The 21,881-nt window shown below is 38.5% G+C and overlaps 1 protein-coding gene across 1 annotated transcript in view; it reads right to left on the reverse strand.

Moving 5' to 3' along the window:
• Positions 1 to 21,881, reverse strand: part of PZP (pregnancy zone protein) — an 81,035-nt gene that overhangs the window by 48,891 nt on the left and 10,263 nt on the right. Inside the window, exons 8-15 of the mRNA XM_057491282.1 lie at positions 14,181 to 14,292; positions 13,750 to 13,864; positions 13,489 to 13,598; positions 12,512 to 12,673; positions 10,921 to 11,148; positions 10,606 to 10,669; positions 2,071 to 2,213; positions 1,384 to 1,533 (exon numbers count right to left, since the gene is read on the reverse strand). Coding sequence (XP_057347265.1) covers positions 1,384 to 1,533; positions 2,071 to 2,213; positions 10,606 to 10,669; positions 10,921 to 11,148; positions 12,512 to 12,673; positions 13,489 to 13,598; positions 13,750 to 13,864; positions 14,181 to 14,292 — 1,084 coding nt within the window. The remainder of the gene's footprint in view (positions 1 to 1,383; positions 1,534 to 2,070; positions 2,214 to 10,605; positions 10,670 to 10,920; positions 11,149 to 12,511; positions 12,674 to 13,488; positions 13,599 to 13,749; positions 13,865 to 14,180; positions 14,293 to 21,881) is intronic.

Consider the following 21,881-nt stretch of genomic DNA (forward strand, 5'->3'; position numbering starts at 1 on the left):
TTTGATGATTAAAAACAGGGTAGTGATCCTTGCTAATAATTATCTCATAATGTTAAATTTTAATACAAATTTTGAGGTGTAGAAACTTGAACAAATGCTAAAGAAACTTCAATATTACTGATTTATCTTCCAGCATTGATGTGGTAATAGTTCCCAAATAGACAAGTTTTTTTTATTAAAGTTGATATACTAATCTTTAAATATTGATGCATGAGGCAGTTAAAGCTGTAAAATTTGTGATAACCTTCTGACGATGATAAAATACTAATAAAACATTTTCTTGCATTAAACTGAAAAATTTCAAAATATGAATAATCTAGTCTTAAATAGGTTGGAGAAGTAGTTTCTGAATTATCCCTTCCAATAGTTTTCCCTTCAAAACCCCATGTTTGACAGTGTTTGCTCCTAATGCCAATTATTCACTGATTTTTCACCTTTTATTTTCTGAACCACATTCAACAGTCCCTCTAAAATGACAGCTCTGTAAGGACAAGGACTGTGATATGTTTACTGCTATTTCTCCAGTTCCTGCAACAGACCCAACACAGAATGTGCTTGCAAGATGATGATGATAATAATAATTAAAAAAATAAAAATAATAAATCAACATGACACACCAAATATTACCACTATGAATTAGTATAATTCTAGAAAAAAGCAGGGACTTAAAATTTTAGTTAGGCTGTGAATCATCATTGCTGACAAAGACGTAGTAGGTCATGTTTTTAAAAAATTGTTTAAATTTTGTAAAAATTAAAAAATATTTTAAATCGAAGATAACTTGTGGATCAGTTACCACATTCATAGATCCCAAGGACTCTAGGGATATAGTTAGATCTGTTGGAAGGTCCCTGATTGATGCTTGTAAATATAATTTTACCAAATTCTTCCTTAGTCCATTGACCAAAGATGTTTTATGTGGGATCAATATCATCCAATGCTTTGACAACTTACTAATTTATCCTCTTTTTTAAACATGACCTCTCTGTAAGTAGTGAATCTTAACAAAATTTTGCTTTCATTGAGTACATTATAAAGCAGGAGTAATTGAAGTTTAGATTTGATTCCTTAGAGAAACAGAAGTCATGTCATGGGAGAGATACCAGCTTGTAGGCTGTTTCTGAACCACATCTTAGCTATCACTTGCTTCTGGGTAATCAGACACAAACCTCTCAAATATTCTGAATCTTAGTTTTCGTATCTTAAGAGGTGACTGTTACTCTCTGATCAAATGAGAACATGTATTTGAGAGAGCTTGAGAAATCATATAGACGACGGTGACAATTTTTACTGTATTTTACTCTCAGCTGTGCTACTCCCTGCTCTGACAGCACCCACCCTCCGCCAGCACGCGCCCTCCCTGGCCCCGTGGGCGGGACTCACCCGGGCCGCCGAGAGCTCAGCCTTGGGCCGCAGGAGCAGCACGCTTTGGTCCACGGCGCGCAGGGCGCAGAGGGAGCCAGGGGAGGCTGTGACGCGCAGGTTGGCGGGCGAGGCGGGGAGGCTGCGTGCTGGGCTGAAGTGCAAACCCACCTGTAGGATTAAAGGGAAAGTCATACAGGACTTTCTCTACTTTACAATCCTGCCGTCACCCATCTCCTGTCACCCTTGCCTTCAGCTTTATATGACTGTATTTGGAAGTGTTAAGTCAGGAACTTCTTTTCTCATCTTTCCTCTGCGGTTGAAAAGGTTTAATCAATAGCTCAGTCTTGGACAGATTGTTTGATTTTTAGAGGCCCATCTTTATCTCATCCTTGTAAGGTGGTTCTAGGTACTTATATTTGTCCTTAAGGCCTTTGGAACTTTTGAATCTTAACATGTCACCTACCTCACACAATTGAATCAATGGGGTCCGACGCAAGATTCAATTGTGTTTTATGTGGTAGCAGTTTTGCCTAATTAAAAACGTATTGTTCTGCGTGTCTCGGTATTTGGCTCTGACATTCACTTTTTGGGAACCCATGGGTAACTCATTTAAATCTCTGGGCTCAGTTTTCTCTGAGGTAAAATAGATAATACCTACAAGTACCATTTATTTGTGTTCATGTGAGTTATGCTAAAGACACTCACCTTGTTGGCTAGACAGTTTTCAATCTCAAATCTCTCTGAGTCTCCAATCACTTCTCCATCTGGTAAAATGGTGAAGATGAACAGTCGTGCAATGGGAGCAATGTCTGACTCCACAGGGAAGGATAAGGAAAAACTCCCTCTCACTGGGACATGGAGGGAAAGAGACAAAAGGTCATGGTCAGGACCGTGTTGCTAGTTCTGTCCAGTTTAGAACTGTGCCTAATATTCAATGGAAGTCTCTTCAATGTCATCCTAGTTATTTGGTGAAATTAATAGGTTAATATCTCCCTTCACAACTTCAAATGTCAAATAAGTTCAAATTTCTTACTCACATATCTTTCTTTTTCTTATTTTCTACCTAGGTAATGCCTAAACCAATTTAAATAGGAATAGCTCAAAATTATTCTGCATATACATATATATATATATACACACACACACACACACACACACATATATAAACTGCATATATATATATATATAGATGATGAATATTTATATCATATATATGATGAATGGCAACCATTTTATTTAAACTTCAGGAAGAGGTGATTTTCAATTTAAATATGAAGCTGTAATTTGGAGGATACAGTCAGAGTTTGATTTTTTTCAAATATATGTCCTTTTACTGTGATTCAGAAAAGCACCACATAACATTATTTTATCTTAACCAGTTCAGTAGTGCTAGGTATATTCACATTTTTGTGAAACAGATCTCCAGAATTTTTTCATCCTGCAAATCTGGAAGTCTATACCCATTACACAACTCTCCTTCCCTTCTACCCTTAGCCCTTGGGAACCACCAAGGAAAACATATTGTATTCATGTTTTTGCCCCATTGGAGGGATCAGGATTTTAACTTTTATCCCTAAAAGGAAATAAGTTCCCCTTTAATAGGAAAATTTAAGCTCTTGTATTACTGCATCTTGAACTGACCATGGAAGGTAAGAGTAGATTGAAATATCACAGCAGAGAGACAAGCAATGGCAGACTTTTTTTTGCAGATAATATTGGGAGGAAAGTAACCTTTTAGTAGTGAGATTTGTGAAGGCTTTGTTATTTAAAATCTGAGTTCTGAATTTCAGCCAGATGTAGAAATAGTTCTGAAACTAGTAATTCACACCTTTATATAAATACACTGTGCAGAATAGTGTAAGAAAGAATACCATGAGCAAGCTAAACTGAGGCAATCAGAAAGCTGAATTCCAGACAAATTGTGAACAGAGTCAGTTCTTTAATGGGGCCAAGGGTTTTTGGTATGTAGTGAAGAACAAACTGGCAATTAATAACATAATTACAATGTGTGGTTAAAATAGTCTTACTAGAAATAATTGTGATTTAACTAATTTTATAGTGAAATTCCTTTCAGTTATTGTCTCAGTTGCTTTCAATACATTTTTGTGATGTCCTCATGAAGTAAATAATTAATGAGCACTTATGTGACTATGCAGAGATTCTTCTTTTTACAAATGATGCACAAATGAAAATATCAGAAGAAAAAATCAGATAAACAAATAGTGTTTAAAGACACTCATCTATATCTATGAATGTGATGCATATTACATTATTATAAGAAAATAGAAAGGCAATAAGATGGACTGAAGGGGAACAATTCACATAACAGGGTTCATTTTCTATATCTAACTACCTTTAAACAAATATTGGGAAAATGATATTCAAAACTGGCATCACTCTTTGACATTTAATTCAAACAATTATTAATTGTTGAGAATACTAATTAATAACTTCTTTTAAATTGAACCTCCCTCAAAAAAGATGGAGGTGTGAGAAGTAAGGCAGAAACCTCCTCCCAAAACCATATATAACTAAAAAATACAGCAAATACAACTAATTCTGAAAGAGCAACCAGAAAGGAGACTGCAACGGATGGCCTACATCTGGGGAAAAAAGAAGACCTCATGCAAAAGGGTAAAGTAGGAAAGCCGTGATCTGGTGGGACCCAAGCCTGCTCCCAACCCCAGCTCACTGGTGGGAGGAAGAGAAATGGAGTGTGGAGGGAGTAGAAGCCCAAGACTGCTAAACACCCAGCTCTGGATATCTGCTCCAGGAGCATTAACCCACATTACATATTTCTCAGGAGATTAGAGGGGTTGGAAAGCAAAGACAGGCAGAATACTCAGAGAGACTGAGACACCAGCCGCTTGTGGAGAACAGTACCCACAACCAGGTGCTCTGGGATGAAAGAAAGGAGGGCACTTTGAGAGTCTTCCCAACAGCGAGAGGGCTGCTAAAGGGGCAAGGATTCCACAGAGCTTGCTGCCCAGGAGAGGACAGGTGGACAAAATCGTCCTAGTACACTCAGCCCAGCAGGTTGGGAGCTTTCAGGAGCTTCATGCGCTCCATGCCTCTGGCTGGAAACACAGCACCAAGGTCTCCCACTGTGATACACAGCTTGCTGCTCCTTCCTCCCAGCCAGCACCGGTTCACAAACCTGCTGCATGTGCCATTGTGCCAGGCCAGCTGGAGGGTGGCCCTGCCTATGGCAGCTACAGGGGCATAGCACAGAGTCTCCTGCCTGCACATTCAGCCCACTGGCCCTGGCTGCAAAGGCAGGGACTGCAGCTGGGAAGCAGGAAAGAGCTCTTCCCTCCCGGCAGGCACCAGCACTGTGTGCGTGTGCCCCACTACCACTCCAAGGGCAGGGGAGCTCCACAGAGTAGAGCTTCTGGGCAATAGAGGGTGCCACCTACACAAAGTTATCATTCCATGTAATCATTGCAAATATGATATTGCAAAGGAACTTGGTAGAACCCCAAATCTCTCAAACACCAGAAAGAAGGCTAAATGAAACTGAAGCCACCAATCTTCCTCGTAAAGGTTTCAAAATAAAAATCATAAACATGCTCACAGAGCTACAGAAAAATATTCAAGACTTCAGGGAAGACTTCAAGAAAGAAATAGAAACTTTGAACAGTACAGTATCTGAAATGAAACATACAATGGAGGGATTCAAAGGCAGATTAGAAGAGATGGAGGAGATGGTTAATGAAATAGAAATTAGATAACAGGAATACAAAGAAGCTGAGGTGCAGAGAGAAAAAAATGGAATGAAAGATTATTAAGAGAACTGTGTGACCAATCCAAATGGAACAATATTCTCATTATAGGGGTAACAGACAAAGGAGAGAAAAGGGATAGAGGAAATAATTGCTGTAAACTTCCCCAATCTGGGGAAGGAAATAGTCTCAGGTCATGAAAGTGCACAGATCTTCCAACACAAGGGAACCACGGAAGACAACACCAAGACATATAATAATTAAAATGGCAAAAATCAAGGAAAATGACAGAGTATGAAAAGAAGCAACCAGAGAGAGAAAAAAGATAACATACAAAGGGAAACCCATCAGGCTATCATCAGACTTCTCAGCAGAAACCTTATAGACCAGAAGGGAGTGGCATGATGTATTTAATGCAATGAAACAGGTGGTCTTTGAATCAAGAATACTCTACCTAGCAAGATTATCATTTAAATGTGAATGAGAGATTAAACAATTTCCAGATAAGGAAAAGTTGAGGGAATTTACCTCCCACAAACCTTCTCTATGGTGTATGTTGGAGGGATTGCTATAGATGGAAGTGTTCCTAAGGCTAAGTAGCTGTCACCAGAGAAAAATAAAACCACAGTAAAGGAAGTAAAACAATTAATTACTAACTAAATGCAAAATTAAATCAAATATCCCCAAAGTCAGTCAAGGGACACACAGAGTACAGAATATGACACCTAATATATAAATAGTGGGGAGGAAGAAAAGGAAGGGAGAAAAACCTTTAGATTATGTTTGAAATGTAATAAGAAGTGAGAAGTTAGACTGTTAGATAGTAAATAAACTGCCCTTGAAGCTTTGGTAACCACAAATCTAAAGCCTACAATGGCAATAAGTACATACCTATCAATAATCACCCTAAATGTAAATGGTCAAAAAGCACAAATCAAAAGACATAGAGTCACTGAATGAATAAAATAAACAAGACCCAACTATATGCTGCCTACAAGAGACTCACTTCAAACCCAAAGACATACACAGACTAAAAGAGAAGGGATGGAAAAAGATATTTCATGCAACTAATAGGGAGAAAAAACCAGGAGTCGCAGTACTTGTATCAGACAAAATAGACTTTAAAACAAAGAGAGTCATAAGAGACAAAGAAGGACATTACATAATGATAAAGGGCTTAGTCCAACAAGAGAATATAACCATTATAAATATATATGCACCCAACACAGGATCACCTACATATGTGAAACAAATACTAACAGAATTAAAGGGGGAAATAGAATGCAATGCATTCATTTTAAGAGACTTGAACACACCATTCACTCCAAAGGACAGATCAATCAGACAGAAAAAGTGTGGAGTCAGAGGCACTGAACAACACTTAGAACAGATGGACCTAACAGACTTCCACAGAACACTCCACCCAAAAGCAGCAGGATACACGTTCTTCTCAAGGATATATGGAACATTTTCCAGAATAGATCACAAACTAGGACACGAAAAGAGCCTCAGTAAATTCAGAAGCATTGAAATTGTGCCAACCAGCTCCTCAGACCAAAAATACGAAACTAGAAATAAATTATGCAAAGAAAACAAAAAAGCCCACAGACACATGGAGGTTTAACAACATGCTCATAAATAATCAATGGGTCAATGACCAAATAAAAACAGAGATCAAGCATTATGTGGAGACAAATGAAAACAACAACTCAACACTCCAAAATCTGTGGGATGCAGCAAAGGCAGTTCTAAGAGGAAAGTATATAGCAATACAGGCTTAACTCAAGAAAGAAGAACAATCCCAAATGAAGAGTCTAAACTCACAATTAATGAAACTAGAAAAGGAAAAATGAATGAGGCCCAAAGTCAGTAGAAGGAGGGACATAATACAGATTAGAAAGGAAATTAATAAAATTGAGAAGAATAAAACAGTAGAAAGATTCAATAAAACCAGGAGCTGGTTCTTTGAGAAAATAAACAAAATAGATAAACCCCTAGCAAGATTTATCAAGGAAAAAAGAGTCTACACACATAAACAAAATAAAAAATGAGAAAGGAAAAACACTATGGACACCACAGAAATACAAAGAATTATTAGAGAATACTATGAAAAATTATATGCTAACAAATTGGATAACCTAGAAGAAATGGACAACTTTCTAGAAAATACTTCTAAGATTGACCCAGGAAGAAACAGAAAACCTGGAAAGACCAGTCACCAGCAATGAAATTGAACTGGTAATCAAAAAACTACATAAGAACAAAACTCCCAGACCAGGTGGCTTCACCACTGAATTTTGTCAAACATTTAGAGAAGACCTAATACCCACCCTCCTTAAAGTTTTCCAAAAAAGTAGAAGAGGAAGGAATATTTCCAAACTCATTCTATGAGGCCAGCATCACTCTAATACCAAAACCAGGCAAAGACACCACCAAAAAAGATAATTACAGACCAATATCCCCGATGAACATAGAAAAACACTCAACAAATATTAGGAAACTGAATTTAAATATACATTTAAAAGACCATCCATCATGATTAGGTCCTAGCCACAGCAATCAGATAACACAAGGAAATAAAAAGCATCCAGATTGGTAAGGAAGAAGTTAAACTCTCACGGTTTGCAGAGGACATGATGTTTTACCTAAAAAAACCTTAAAAAGGTACCCCAAAACTACTAGAACTAATAACCAAATTCAGCAAAGTTGCAGGATAAAAAATTAATACACTGATATCTGTGGCATACTTATATACTAATGATGAACTTGCAGAAAGAGAAACCAGGAAAACAACTTCATTTACAATTGCATCAAAAAGAATAAAATACCTAGGAATAAACCAAACCAAGAAGTGAGAGACCTATACCCTGAAAATTACAAGACACTCATAAGAGAAATTATAGAAGACATGAATAAGTGGAAATACATCTCATGCTCATAGATAGGAAGAATTAATATTGTCAAAAAGGCCATCCTGCTTAAAGCAATCTACAGATTCAATGCAATCCCTACCAAAATACCAACAGGATTCTACAATGAACTAAACAAAATAGTTCTAAAATTCATATAGAACCACAAAGACCCAAATAACCAAAGCAATCCTGAGAAGGAAGAATAAAACTAGGAGGACTATGATCCCTGATTTCAAGCTCTACTAGAAAGCCACAGTAATCTTGTTACTGGCCAAAAACAGACCCATAGATTAATGGAATAGAGTAGAGAGATGTGATATAAACCCACACATATACTGCCAATTAACATACAATAAAGGAGCCATGGATATACAATGGGGAAATGACAGCCTCTTCAATAACTGATATTGGAAAAACTGGACAGCTACATGTAAGAGAATGAAACTGGACTGTTGTGTAACTCCATACACAAAAGTAAACTTGAAATGGATCAAAGACCTGAATGTAAGTCATGAAACCATAAAACTCTTAGAAGAAAACATAGTCAACAATCTCTTGAATATAAACATGAGCACTTTTTTCCTGAACACATCTCGGGCAAGGGAAACTAAAGCAAAAATGAACAAATGGGACTACATCAAACTTAAAAGCTTTTGTACAGCAAAGGAAACCATCAATAGAACAAAAAGGCATCCTACAGTAAGGAAGAATATATCTGTAAACAACATATCTGACAAGGGGTTAACATCCAAAATATATAAAGAACTCACACTCCTTAACACCCAAAAACCAAATAACCCAATTAAAAAATGGGCAGAGGATCTGAATAGACAGTTCTCCAAAGAAAAATTTCAGATGGCCAAAAGGTGCATGAAAAGATGCTCCACATTGCTAATTATCAGGGAAATGCAAATTAAAACCACAATTAGATATCACCTCACAGCTGTTAGGATGGCCAACATCGAAAAGACCATGAACAACAAATGTTGGCGAGGATGTGGAGAAAGGGGAACCCTCCTACACTGCTGGTGGGAATGTAAGGTAGTTCAACCATTGTGGAAAGCAATATGGAGGTTCCTCAAATAAAAACCCTAAAAATAGAAATACCATTTGACCCCAGAACTCCACTCCTAGGTATTTACCCAAGGAAAACAAGATGCCAGATTCAAAAAGACATATACACCCTTATGTTTATTGCAGCACTATTTACAATAGCCAAGATACAGAAGCAACCTAAGTGTCCATCAGTAGATGAATGGATAAAGAAGATGTGGTACATATACACAATGGAATATTATTCAGCCATAAGAAGAAAACAAATCCTACCATTTGCAACAACATGGATGGAGCTAGAGGGTATTATGCTCAGTGAAATAAGCCCAGCAGAGAAAGACAAGTACCAAATGATTTCACTCATCTGTGGAGTATAAGAACAAAGAAAAAACTGAAGGAACAAAACAGCAGCAGACTCACAGAAACCAAGAATGGACTAACAGTTACCAAAGGGAAAGGGACTGGGGAGGGTGGGTGGGTAGGAGGTATAAAGGGATTAAGGGGCATTATGATTAGCACACATAATGTAGGGGGGGCACAGGGAAGGCAGTACAGCACAGAGAAGGCAAGTAGTGACTCTATAGCATCTTACTATGCTGATGGACAGTGACTGTAATGGGCTATGTGGCGGGGACTTGATAATAGGGGGAATGTAGTAACCACAATGTTGCTCATGTGAAATTGAGCGTAAGATTGTGTATCAATGATACCTTAATAAAAAAAATAAAAATAACTTAAAAAAATTGTCTATCAATGATACCTTAATTTTAAATAAGTAAACCTCCCTCTATATTGTTTCAATATTGAAAAATAAAAAAATGCAATTGATGTATTGCCTTGTAGGGAAAGGAACTATAAAAATAAAAGTGATAGCTATGGAATAAATACCAAGTGTTGTTAATTTAGCTTTATGGTGACATGGAGCTCGGTGAAATATTTGCCTTCATTAAGGTGAGTTACCAAAGTATGCGTGATTTCTCTTTTCAGTGGTTTAAACTTCATCTTGGATTTAATTATAATGGAAATTATCCTGGCTCCTTCCCCCAACTTATTGATAATGTGCACTCAAGTTCACGTGTGAAGCACCCAACACACATCCTCTCTAAGTGTGGAAAGGTATAGAAGGAGCCTAGCCCAGAGTCTGGCACTGAAAAAAAAAATCTATTACCTTTTTTCTTCCCCATTCTGCTTGATAATTAACTCTCTTGTCTGCAATACTAAGATTAAAGACAGTCAATATATGTTTCTTAGAGTAAAAAACAGAAGGAAGCTTAGATTATAAAAAGTTTTAATGTCAGAAGAGACAAGCTATGTGGGAAAACACTATGCCTTAGGAAAGTGCCTAACACTTAGTAGTCAATCAAATTTATTTGTTGACTGTACTGTATAAAAAACATGCCAAAGAGTCATAAGGAGGATCTTTATTTTCTTGTGTGTCCTCCTTCTATTGTAAAGGGGTAATGGAAATGGCTTCCCTATTTGTGGATGGTCCCTGAGGTTTACAGGTGGGTGTTCTGGGAAGGAAATGGGGAGATGGATTTGAGGATACTCACTGTCTCCTGGCAGTATGTGCAGGGTGTATGTTCCTGATCTGATGATGTCTCCCTTAGCCATGATCTGGAAAGAAAAACAATGGAAAAGGAACTTCTCTTGAACTTGACATAATCCTCAACATCTTATTTTCCTCACAACCTACTTTTGGTTGTTGAGTCTCTGCTGGCAAGAAACAACCTCATGAAAGTCAACGAGTCCAGGGAAACGTGGAGGAGGCGCAGGATGAGGTCACACAAGTCATTTTTACATTTCTGGCTCCATTAACCAATTTGTCTACTGCTAAACTGAAAAAAATGTTGTGGCCTTATTCTTACCAGGTAATAGAAAAGGAGCTCCTTGATCTCCCCAGCGGCCTGCCCACTGAGTATGTAGTGCACCTGCGTGATATGAGTTTGGCCACAGGGCAGGGTACCAGCCACAGGCTCCAGGTGAACGTAACTCCCGCTTAAGGAGAAAACGTGACTTGTGACGTGCTGAGCTCCCTGGTGTTCTTCCCGTACCCACACATGGTGAAAACAGAAGTTGGGTTGCACATGGTGCACCTGAGAAAACAGAAAAACAAAGAATCTAAATTGTCTTGAAGTTCTGCACTTAAGCTGCTCACCAAAATGAAAAAAATGTGGTGTCCTCCAACCTAACATCTATCATCTAACATACGACATGTCATATGCACATGCATCACCCTCATCCCTGTTGACCACCAGATAAACAACCTGCTGGCTTCTCAAATTGCAGAGATTAAAAGGAAATCATCTACAAATTGATCTCCGTTGCCCAGATTCTGCTAGGTCGTCACTGCTGACTCTTTCAGCGGCTCAGAGCCAGAGGAACAATGATGTCCCAGGGAGAATGGAGAACAATCTGAACGAGGAGAAAAGGGAATCTTCACTAATAGAAGGGCCCTTGTAAGTTAGTTGGTTAAAATTATTTTATATATAGCAATATGCCTTATTACCTTATGGGTCTCAAAATTGTATATAAATAATCCTCAGCAAATTAACATCTATGCCTCATCATTATTATGACTTCTGATTTTTAAAGCTTTGTAGTTTCTGGACTTTTAAGCCTTGCAGATGTTTAGTAGATAATTCTATTTATTTCCTCTGCAGTGGTTGCTCCCTAACTCTTTTTAGGGCATACTTATTTTCTTTTTCTGAATTTATTAGGTGACCCTTTTATTTGCTGTCATAATAAAATTCATGTTTTTATTATTGCTTTTAAATACATCATATTAATAACTTATAGTTCTATTAATCTATGAATGCAGGAACTTTTCACTTATAGGGACACTATTCAACTTTTCAATCCTAGAGAAGAGCGGGTATCCATCACACAGAAAACATTTAAGCATCATTACACATTTTTAAATTGAAATAACATGTGAACATTGGGAAATGGAAATAATTTCTGTGCCATTTATATAAGCTGGAATCAATAAACCATTGCCTTTTACCACTTCCTTGCTTGTGATTATTAGCATAAAATCCTTTTAGTTGCAGAAATCTACTGATCATCTTCATTAGGCAATATGTGCTGAGAGTATGTATGTGGGGTGTTCTGAACACTTTAAACAATGTATAAGTAGGCATGGTAAAACGACATAAAACAAATTGCACAAATTACTTACCATTGAGGAACTGGTATTGTTCAGGACCAAATCCAGTTAAGATTTTTTTTTTGGCCCAATACATAATATTGTAAAGATAATGCTAATGAAAGGCTCAGACATTCTCTAGTATCTCTTCTAATGTCTTAACAAAAATTTTAAGCCTCAAATTTATTGCTAATTGGGCAGCTTATTTCTGTCTCTTAAAGACAGTCTGTGTGTTTGTTTCTTCACTTCTGGATACTTAACTGTTAGTGAGGTTTTTCTTTTTTCTCAGGCATTTTTTTTTGCATACTTACCATGACATGAAATTTGTTAGCCAAGATACTGGTAGTATTGATTGAAAACTGTACAAGACCCTGTTCGTTGGTAGTTGCATTGTGAAGATAATTGGCTTCCTTGGAGGAGATGAAGATGAGTTTGTTGGGGATGGGCACACCTTTCCCATCCACCAGGAGCACCTGGAGTAGAAAAGTACCTGGTAGATCACGTGGCCAATACTCAGGAAAGGCAGAGCTCATGGACAAACTCCTTTGCTGCTGCAACTTAAAAAAAGCCAAACATCCAAACCACCCTTCCAGATGTATTACAAAACTCCTTCCTTCCTTTGGGATCCTCATGTATTTTTTTAAATTCTCCTGAAAAAACCATAGAAGCAACTCTGCACAAGAGTTTCTTTTGGAGAAAAATCCAATCATCATAAAACTGGTAAGATGAACTATTAATATGAATAAAATTAATATTCTAAATTTACTATTTAAAATATATATACCTTAAGCACGAAAATAATATAATCAGAAGAAACCTGGAAGGTACATTATTATGTTTCCTATGTCTCAAATGAAAACTGTTTATCCACCTATTTCTAAATAGAACACATATAAAGAAGGATACTGACAGCCATAAATTGAGAGTCATTTGTAAGAAACTTTCTTAAAATTCTGATGCTGGCTGGATAATGGGAGAAATGTATGTATTTGTTGTCAAATGGGCGGGAGAAGAGGTTTGAATTACAATCAATTCATATTACATTATACATCTTTATTAGTTACATGTCTAAAAAAGAAATAGTACCTCTGAGTCTTATAATATTGTAGTATGGGTTTGGACATTTTTATCAGTGATATTTAGAAAAGGAAGTAGTTTTGCTGGGCTTTGTGCTTTTGGTCATAGTAATTAATTGATAACTCTAACTAGGAATATGCTACCTCATTGTGCCCTGGACTTAGATACAACCGGACACATCTGTTTACTCGTGACTCCCCATATACTCTACCTGTCCGAAGAAGGGGACACCTCGTCTAAAGTGTGAATCCACTTTCAGGAACTTGAGTCTGGTGGCAATGTTTGTGATTTCACTGGTCCCATTTCCAGTGAATATGACATCTAAAAATATGTAGAAAAGAGTAAGTAATTCTGGAAGTTCCTTTAAGTCCTAAAATTCATTTCCGACCTCTTTCTTTACAACCCTTATTTTGTTCTAGAAAACAAACCAATGCTTACTGTTTTCTTTCCCATGTTAATTTAGTACTCAAACCTGTTCCCTCTTCTCTGATCTTGGCTTCCACTCTAAGTTTCATTTCATAACCTGCATTTTTGATCTGGAGCAAGTTGGTTTTTACTTCGTGGGTGATGCAGCCGCTGCTGCTGAGCTAACAGAAATACAAAAATTGAAAAGTGTCACACTGAGTTAAGACCAATAGTCACCACATCTACTATTTTCTTTCTGATGGTAGGACAATTTCTCTGGGATGAACATGCTAATTGATCTTTAGGAATTTAACATTCACATTCTAACGTTAGTCAACAAAATTCTCATTTTGCTGGGTGGAAATTCCTTTTTTTTTTTTTTTTGGTGAGGAACATTTTGGGACAAGTTTACTCTGATGTCCTCTTTCTAGTTAGTAAAGTGGGACGGCTTGATGGTCATTCACAAGGACAGCCCCTTCAGAGCACACGCACACTAACCTGTTGGTTGAATTTTTCACAGAACTCTTGTTTTTGACAATTAGGAGCACGAAGTAATTTCCTGCACATGCTCACAGTTGCAAGTCCTGGTACAGGTTTCCCGTAGGTGTATCTGTCACATTAGATATAAATCAGGAACTGAGGAAGGTATCTACATTTTCTACTATGAAGCCACCATAGAACAAACAATTACTCTCTGTAGTTCTCTGTACATCTTATCGTTTCAGGCTCAGAAGCATGTCTGAAAAACATCTCTTCAAGAAGTATTTTCCATTAGAACACTTGAAACTTTTCTACAATATACAACCAAGTTCCCTTTGGAATTTTTAACTTTCTTCCTTGTAGCCAATTTGTTTTTATCATTCTTTTTATTTCTGTCATCACAAAATCAAAATTTGTGATATATCAAAAATGAGAAAATTTAGATAACAGAAGAATGAAAATAAATAATGAGCAAGCAGACTCAAACACAATAAAACATATACATACAAGGGGCGGAAGATGGCGGCGTGAGTAGAGCAGCGGAAATCTCCTCCCAAAACAACATATATCTATGAAAATATAACAAAGACAACCTTTCCTAGAATAAAGACCAGAGGACACAGGACAATATCCAGACCACATCCGCACCTGAGAGAACCCAGAGCCTCGCGAAGGGGGTAAGATACAAGCCCCGGCCCCGCGGGAGCCGAGCGCCCCTCCCACCAGCTCCCGGCGGGAGAAGAGCAGGCAGAGCGGGAGGGAGACGGAGCCCAGGGCTGCCGAGCACCCAGCCCCAGCTATCCGGGCCAGAGTGCAGGGCGCTCGATACTAGGAAAACAGGGCAGCAAGAACAGTGAGCAGGCACTGGAGGCTGGGCGACAGAGGACATAAGAAAAGCCCGCGACCATTTTTTTTTGCTTTTTTGCTGTTTTGTTTTGGCGAGCGCTTTTTGGAAGTCTTAAAGGGATAGGGACCCCGATACTAGGGAAACAGGGCAGAAAGACTGGTGAGCAGAGGCCTGAGGCTGGCACCGGAGAATAAAGAAAAACGAACGACCACCTTTTTTTTTTTAATTAAAAACTTTATTTATTTATTTTTTTTTGGTGGGCGTTGTTTTGTTTTGGCGGGTGCTTTTTGGAAGTCTTAAAGGGGCAGGGCGGGTCACTTAATCCAGAGATAGGGAATCCAGGATCTCTGGGCACCCTAACCCCTGGGCTGCAGGGAGCAGGGAGGCCCCTTACGGAGATAAATAGCCTCCCAGCAGCTCCTGCTCCAACGCGACTCCACCATTTTGGAGTAGCTGCCCGAGCCAGGCCACGCCCACAGCAACAGCGGAGATTAACTCCATAGCAGCCGGGCAGGAAGCAGAAACCCTGTCTGCGCGCAGCTGCGCAGCACAAGCCACTAGAGGTCGCTGTTCTCCCAGGAGAGGAGGGCCACAAACCAACAAGAAAGGAAGTCCTTCCAGCTATCACTCGTCCCAGTTCTGCAGACTATTCCTATCACCATGAAAAGGCAAAGCTACAGGCAGACAAAGATCACAGAGACAACACCAGAGAAGGAGACAGACCTAACCAGTCTTCCTGAAAAAGAATTTAAAATAAGAATCATAAACATGCTGACAGAGATGCAGAGAAATACACAAGAGAAATGGGATGAAGTCCGGAAGGAGATCACAGATGCCAGAAAGGAGATCGCAGAAATGAAACAAACTCTGGAAGGGTTTATAAGCAGAATGGATAGAATGCAAGAGGCCATTGATGGAATTGAAATCAGAGAACAGGAACGCATAGAAGTTGACATAGAGAGAGACAAAAGGATCTCCAGGAATGAAACAATATTAAGAGATCTGTGTGACCAATCCAAAAGGAACAATATCCATATTATAGGGGTCCCAGAAGAAGAAGAGAGAGGAAAAGAGATGGAAAGTATCTTAGAAGAAATAATTGCTGAAAACTTCTGCACACTGGGGGAGGAAGTAATCGAACAGACCACGGAAATACACAGAACCCCCAACAGAAAGGATCCAAGAAGGGCAACACCAAGACACATAATAATTAAAATGGCAAAGATCAAGGACAAGGAAAGAGTGTTAAAGGCAGCTAGAGAGAAAAAGGTCACCTATAAAGGGAAACCCATCAGGCTAACATCAGAATTCTCAACAGAAACCCTACAGGCCAGAAGAGAATGGCATGATATATTTAATACAATGAAACAGAAGGACCTTGAACCAAGGATACTGTATCCAGCACGACTACCATTCAAATATGACGGTGGGATTAAACAATTCCCAGACAAAGAAAAGCTGAGGGAATTTGCTTCCCACAAAACACCTCTACAGAACATCTTACAGGGACTGCTCTAGATGGGAGCACTCCTAGAAAGAGCACAGCACTAAACACCCAACATATGAAGAATCGAGGAGGAGGAATAAGAAGGGAGAGAAGAAAGGAATCTCCAGACAGTGTATATAAAAGCTCAATAAGTGAGCTAAGTTAGGCAGTAAGATACTAAAGAGGCTAACCTTGAACCTTTGGTAACCACGAATTTAAAGCCTGCAATGGCAATAAGTACATATCTTTCAATAGTCACCCTAAATGTTAATGGGTTGAATGCACCAATCAAAAGACACAGAGTAACAGAATGGATAAAAAAGCAAGACCCATCTATATGCTGCTTACAAGAAACTCACCTCAAACCCAAAGAAGTGTAAAGTCAAGGGATGGAAAAACATATTTCAAGCAAACAACAGTGAGAAGAAAGCAGGGGTTGCAGTACTAATATCAGACAAAATAGACTTCAAAACAAAGAAAGTAAAAAGAGATAAAGAAGGACACTACATAATGATAAAGGGCTCAGTCCAACAAGAGGATATAACCATTCTAAATATATATGCACCCAACACAGGAGCACCAGCATATGTGAAACAAATACTAACAGAACTAAAGGGGGATATAGACTGCAATGCATTCATTCTAGGAGACTTCAACACACCACTCACCCCAAAGGATAGATCCACTGGGCAGAAAATAAGTAAGGACACAGAAGCACTGAACAACACAGTAGAGCAGATGGACCTAATAGACATCTCTAGAACTCTACATCCAAAAGCAGCGGGATATACATTCTTCTCAAGTGCACATGGAACATTCTCCAGAATAGACCACATACTAGGCCACAAAAAGAGCCTCAGAAAATTTCAAAAGATTGAAATCCTACCAACCAACTTTTCAGACCACAAAGGCATAAAACTAGAAATAAACTGTACAAAGAAAGCAAAGAGGCTCACAAACACATGGAGGCTTAACAACATGCTCCTAAATAATCAATGGATCAATGACCAAATCAAAATGAAGATCCAGCAATATATGGAAACAAATGACAACAACAACACTAAGCCCCAACTTCTGTGGGACACAGCAAAAGCAGTCTTAAGAGGAAAGTATATAGCAATCAAAGCATATTTAAAAAAGGAAGAGCAATCCCAAATGAATGGTCTAATGTCACAATTATCGAAATTGGAAAAAGAAGAACAGATGAGGCCTAAGGTCAGCAGAAGGAGGGACATAATAAAGATCACAGAAGAAATAAATAAAATTGAGAAGAATAAAACAATAGCAAAAATCAATGAAACCAAGAGCTGGTTCTTCAAGAAAATAAACAAAATAGATAAGCCTCTAGCCAGACTTATTAAGAAGAAAAGAGAGTCAACACAAATCAACAGTATCAGAAACGAGAAAGGAAAAATCACGACGGACCCCACGGAAATGCAAAGAATTATTGCAGAATACTATGAAAACCTATATGCTAACAAGCTGGGAAACCTAGGAGAAATGGACAACTTCCTAGAAAAATACAACCTTCCAAGATTGACCCAGGAAGAAACAGAAAATCTAAACAGACCAATGACGAGCAACGAAATCGAAGCGGTAATCAAAAAACTACCAAAGAACAAAACCCCCGGGCCAGATGGATTTACCTCGGAATTTTATCAGACATACAAGGAAGACATAATACCCATTCTCCTTAAAGTTTTCCAAAAAATAGAGGAGGAGGGGATACTCCCAAACTCATTCTATGAAGCTAACATCACCCTAATACCAAAACCAGGCAAAGACCCACCAAAAAAGAAAACTACAGACCAATATCCCTGATGAACGTAGATGCAAAAATACTCAACAAAATATTAGCAAACCGAATTCAAAAATACATCAAAAGGATCATACACCATGACCAAGTGGGATTCATGCCAGGGATGCAAGGATGGTACAACATTAGAAAGTCCATCAAAATCATCCACCACATCAACAAAAAGAAAGAGAGAAACCACATGATCATCTCCATAGATGCTGAAAAAGCATTTGACAAAGTTCAACATCCATTCATATTAAAAACTCTCAGCAAAATGGGAATAGAGGGCAAGTACCTCAACATAATAAAGGCCATCTATGATAAACCCACAGCCAACATTATATTGAACAGCGAGAAGCTGAAAGCATTTCCTCTGAGATCGGGAACTAGACAGGGATGCCCACTCTCTCCACTGTTATTTAACATAGTACTGGAGGTCCTAGCCACGGCAATCAGACAAAATAAAGAAATACAAGGTATCCAGATTGGTAAAGAAGAAGTTAAACTGTCACTATTTGCAGATGACATGATACTGTACATAAAAAACCCTAAAGACTCCACCCCAAAACTACTAGAACTGATATCGGAATACAGCAAAGTTGCAGGATACAAAATCAACACACAGAAATCTGTGGCTTTCCTATATACTAACAATGAACCAACAGAGAGAGAAATCAGGAAAACAACTCCATTCACAATTGCATCAAAAAAAATAAAATACCTAGGAATAAACCTAACCAAAGAAGTGAAAGACTTATACTCTGAAAACTACAAGTCACTGTTAAGAGAAATTAAAGGGGACACTAACAGATGGAAACTCATCCCATGCTCGTGGCTAGGAAGAATTAATATCGTCAAAATGGCCATCCTGCCCAAAGCAATATACAGATTTGATGCAATCCCTATGAAACTACCAGCAATATTCTTCAATGAACTGGAACAAATAATTCAAAAATTCATATGGAAACACAAAAGACCCCGAATAGCCAAAGCAATCCTGAGAAAGAAGAATAAAGTAGGGGGGATCTCACTCCCCAACTTCAAGCTCTACTATAAAGCCATAGTAATCAAGACAATTTGGTACTGGCACAAGAGCAGAGCCACAGACCAATGGAACAGACTAGAGAATCCAGACATTAACCCAGACATATATGGTCAATTAATATTTGATAAAGGAGCCATGGACATACAATGGCGAAATGACAGTCTCTTCAACAGGTGGTGCTGGCAAAACTGGACAGCTACATGTAGGAGAATGAAACTGGACCATTGTCTAACCCCATATACAAAAGTAAACTCAAAATGGATCAAAGACCTGAATGTAAGCCATGAAACCATTAAACTCTTGGAAGAAAACATAGGCAAAAACCTCTTAGACATAAACATGAGTGACCTCTTCTTGAACATATCTCCCCGGGCAAGGAAAACAACAGCAAAAATGAGTAAGTGGGACTATATTAAGCTGAAAAGCTTCTGTACAGCAAAAGACACCATCAATAGAACAAGAAGGATCCCTACAGTATGGGAGAATATATTTGAAAATGACACATCCGATAAAGGCTTGACGTCCAGAATATATAAGGAGCTCACACGCCTCAACAAACAAAAAACAAATAACCCAATTAAAAAATGGGCAGAGGAACTGAACAGACAGTTCTCCAAAAAAGAAAAACAATGGCCAACAGACACATGAAAAGATGCTCCACATCGCTAATTATCAGAGAAATGCAAATTAAAACTACAATGAGGTATCACCTCATACCAGTAAGGATGGCTGCCATCCAAAAGACAAACAACAACAAATGTTGGCGAGGCTGTGGAGAAAGGGGAACCCTCCTACACTGCTGGTGGGAATGTAAGTTAGTTCAACCATTGTGGAAAGCAGTATGGAGGTACATCAAAATGCTCAAAACAGACTTACCATTTGACCCAGGAATTCCACTCCTAGGAATTTACCCTAAGAACGCAACAATCAAGTTTGAGAAAGACAGATGCACCCCTATGTTTATTGCAGCACTATTTACAATAGCCAAGAATTGGAAGCAACCTAAATGTCCATCAATAGATGAATAGATAAAGAAGATGTGGTACATATACACAATGGAATACTACTCAGCCATAAGAAAAGGGCAAATCCAATCATTTGCAGCAACATGGATGGAGCTGGAGGGTATTATGCTCAGTGAAACAAGCCAAGCGGAGAAAGAGAAATACCAAATGATTTCACTTATCTGTGGAATATAAGAACAAAGGAAAAACTCAAAGAACAAAACAGCAGCAGAATCACAGAACTCAAGAATGGACTAACATGTACCAAAGGGAAAGGGACTGGGGAGGATGGGTGGGTAGGGAGGAATAAGGGGGGGAGAAGTAGGGGGGTATTAAGATTAACATGCATGGGGGGGTAGGAGAAAAGGGAGGGCTGTACAACACAGAGAAGGCAAGTAGTGATTCTACAACATTTTGCTATGCTGATGGACAGTGACTGTAAAGGGGTTTATAGGGGAGACCTGGTATAGGGGAGAGCCTAGTAAACATAATATTCGTCATGTAAGTGTAGATTAGTGATACCAAAAACAAAGCAAAAAAAAAAAAAGGGCAGTTCCTGTGTGGTAACCTCCAACGAGTTCTACACAAGGGTATAAAGGGCATATAAAAGTGTAGGCAAAGGGTCTGTTTGTGTTTATACAGAGGATCAAAGCCTAATTGGGCTACCCCGAAAATGAACTAAGATACGATATGAAAAAGAACTTCCAACATCTGCACTCTCTGGAAGACTCATGCCAGAAGATGATCATCAAAAAACCCCAACAAAGATCCACGCACTGCTACAGCTGTAGATGCACTCATCCCACCAGTTCCTGGACTTGCCATGGGAATGAGGAAGGAGATATCTAAGCTGGCCTGTGCATACAGTAAAACAACAAATTTGACTGGATCTATACTGTTGGAACTCAACCAGGAATTTGGAGAAGTGCAAATTGTAGCGCTGCAAAGTCTTACAACTACAGACTATTTACTGTTAAAAGAACATAAGGGATGTGAACAGTCCCCAGGAATGGGTTGTTTTAATTTGTCTGATTTCTCTCAGACTGTTCAAGTTCAGTTGGACAATATCCACCATATCATAGATAAGTTTTCACAAATGCCTAAGGTGCCTAACTGGTTTTCTTGGTTTCACTGGAGATGGCTGGTAATTACAGATAGGCTTTGGTTATGTAACTATACTCCTATTATGTTAATGTGTGTGCGCAATTTAAGTAGTAGCTTAAAACCTATATATGCTGAAGTACTCTACAAGAAGATATGTCAAAGAAATAATCAATCTTCCCATGTTTTCTTCCACCTGCTACTTCTATAGCTTTTCTTCTTCCTTCCTAATTACAACCCTTAAATAGAATTCGTGCCTCATATCAAATTTACCGAGTATCATAATTCTTCCAAGTGGTAAAGATACCTCAAGACAAATGCTGGGCATAGAAGCCACAGGGCATAAATATGCAAAGAAGTAAAAAGCTAACCTTTTCAAACAATAAGGCTTCCCTCTCACTTACCAACTTCACATTTCCCTGTATGGCCCCGGAAGAT

Source organism: Manis pentadactyla, chromosome 14, assembly GCF_030020395.1.
Source record: "Manis pentadactyla isolate mManPen7 chromosome 14, mManPen7.hap1, whole genome shotgun sequence".
In the NCBI taxonomy this organism is placed as follows: Eukaryota; Metazoa; Chordata; class Mammalia; order Pholidota; family Manidae; genus Manis; species Manis pentadactyla.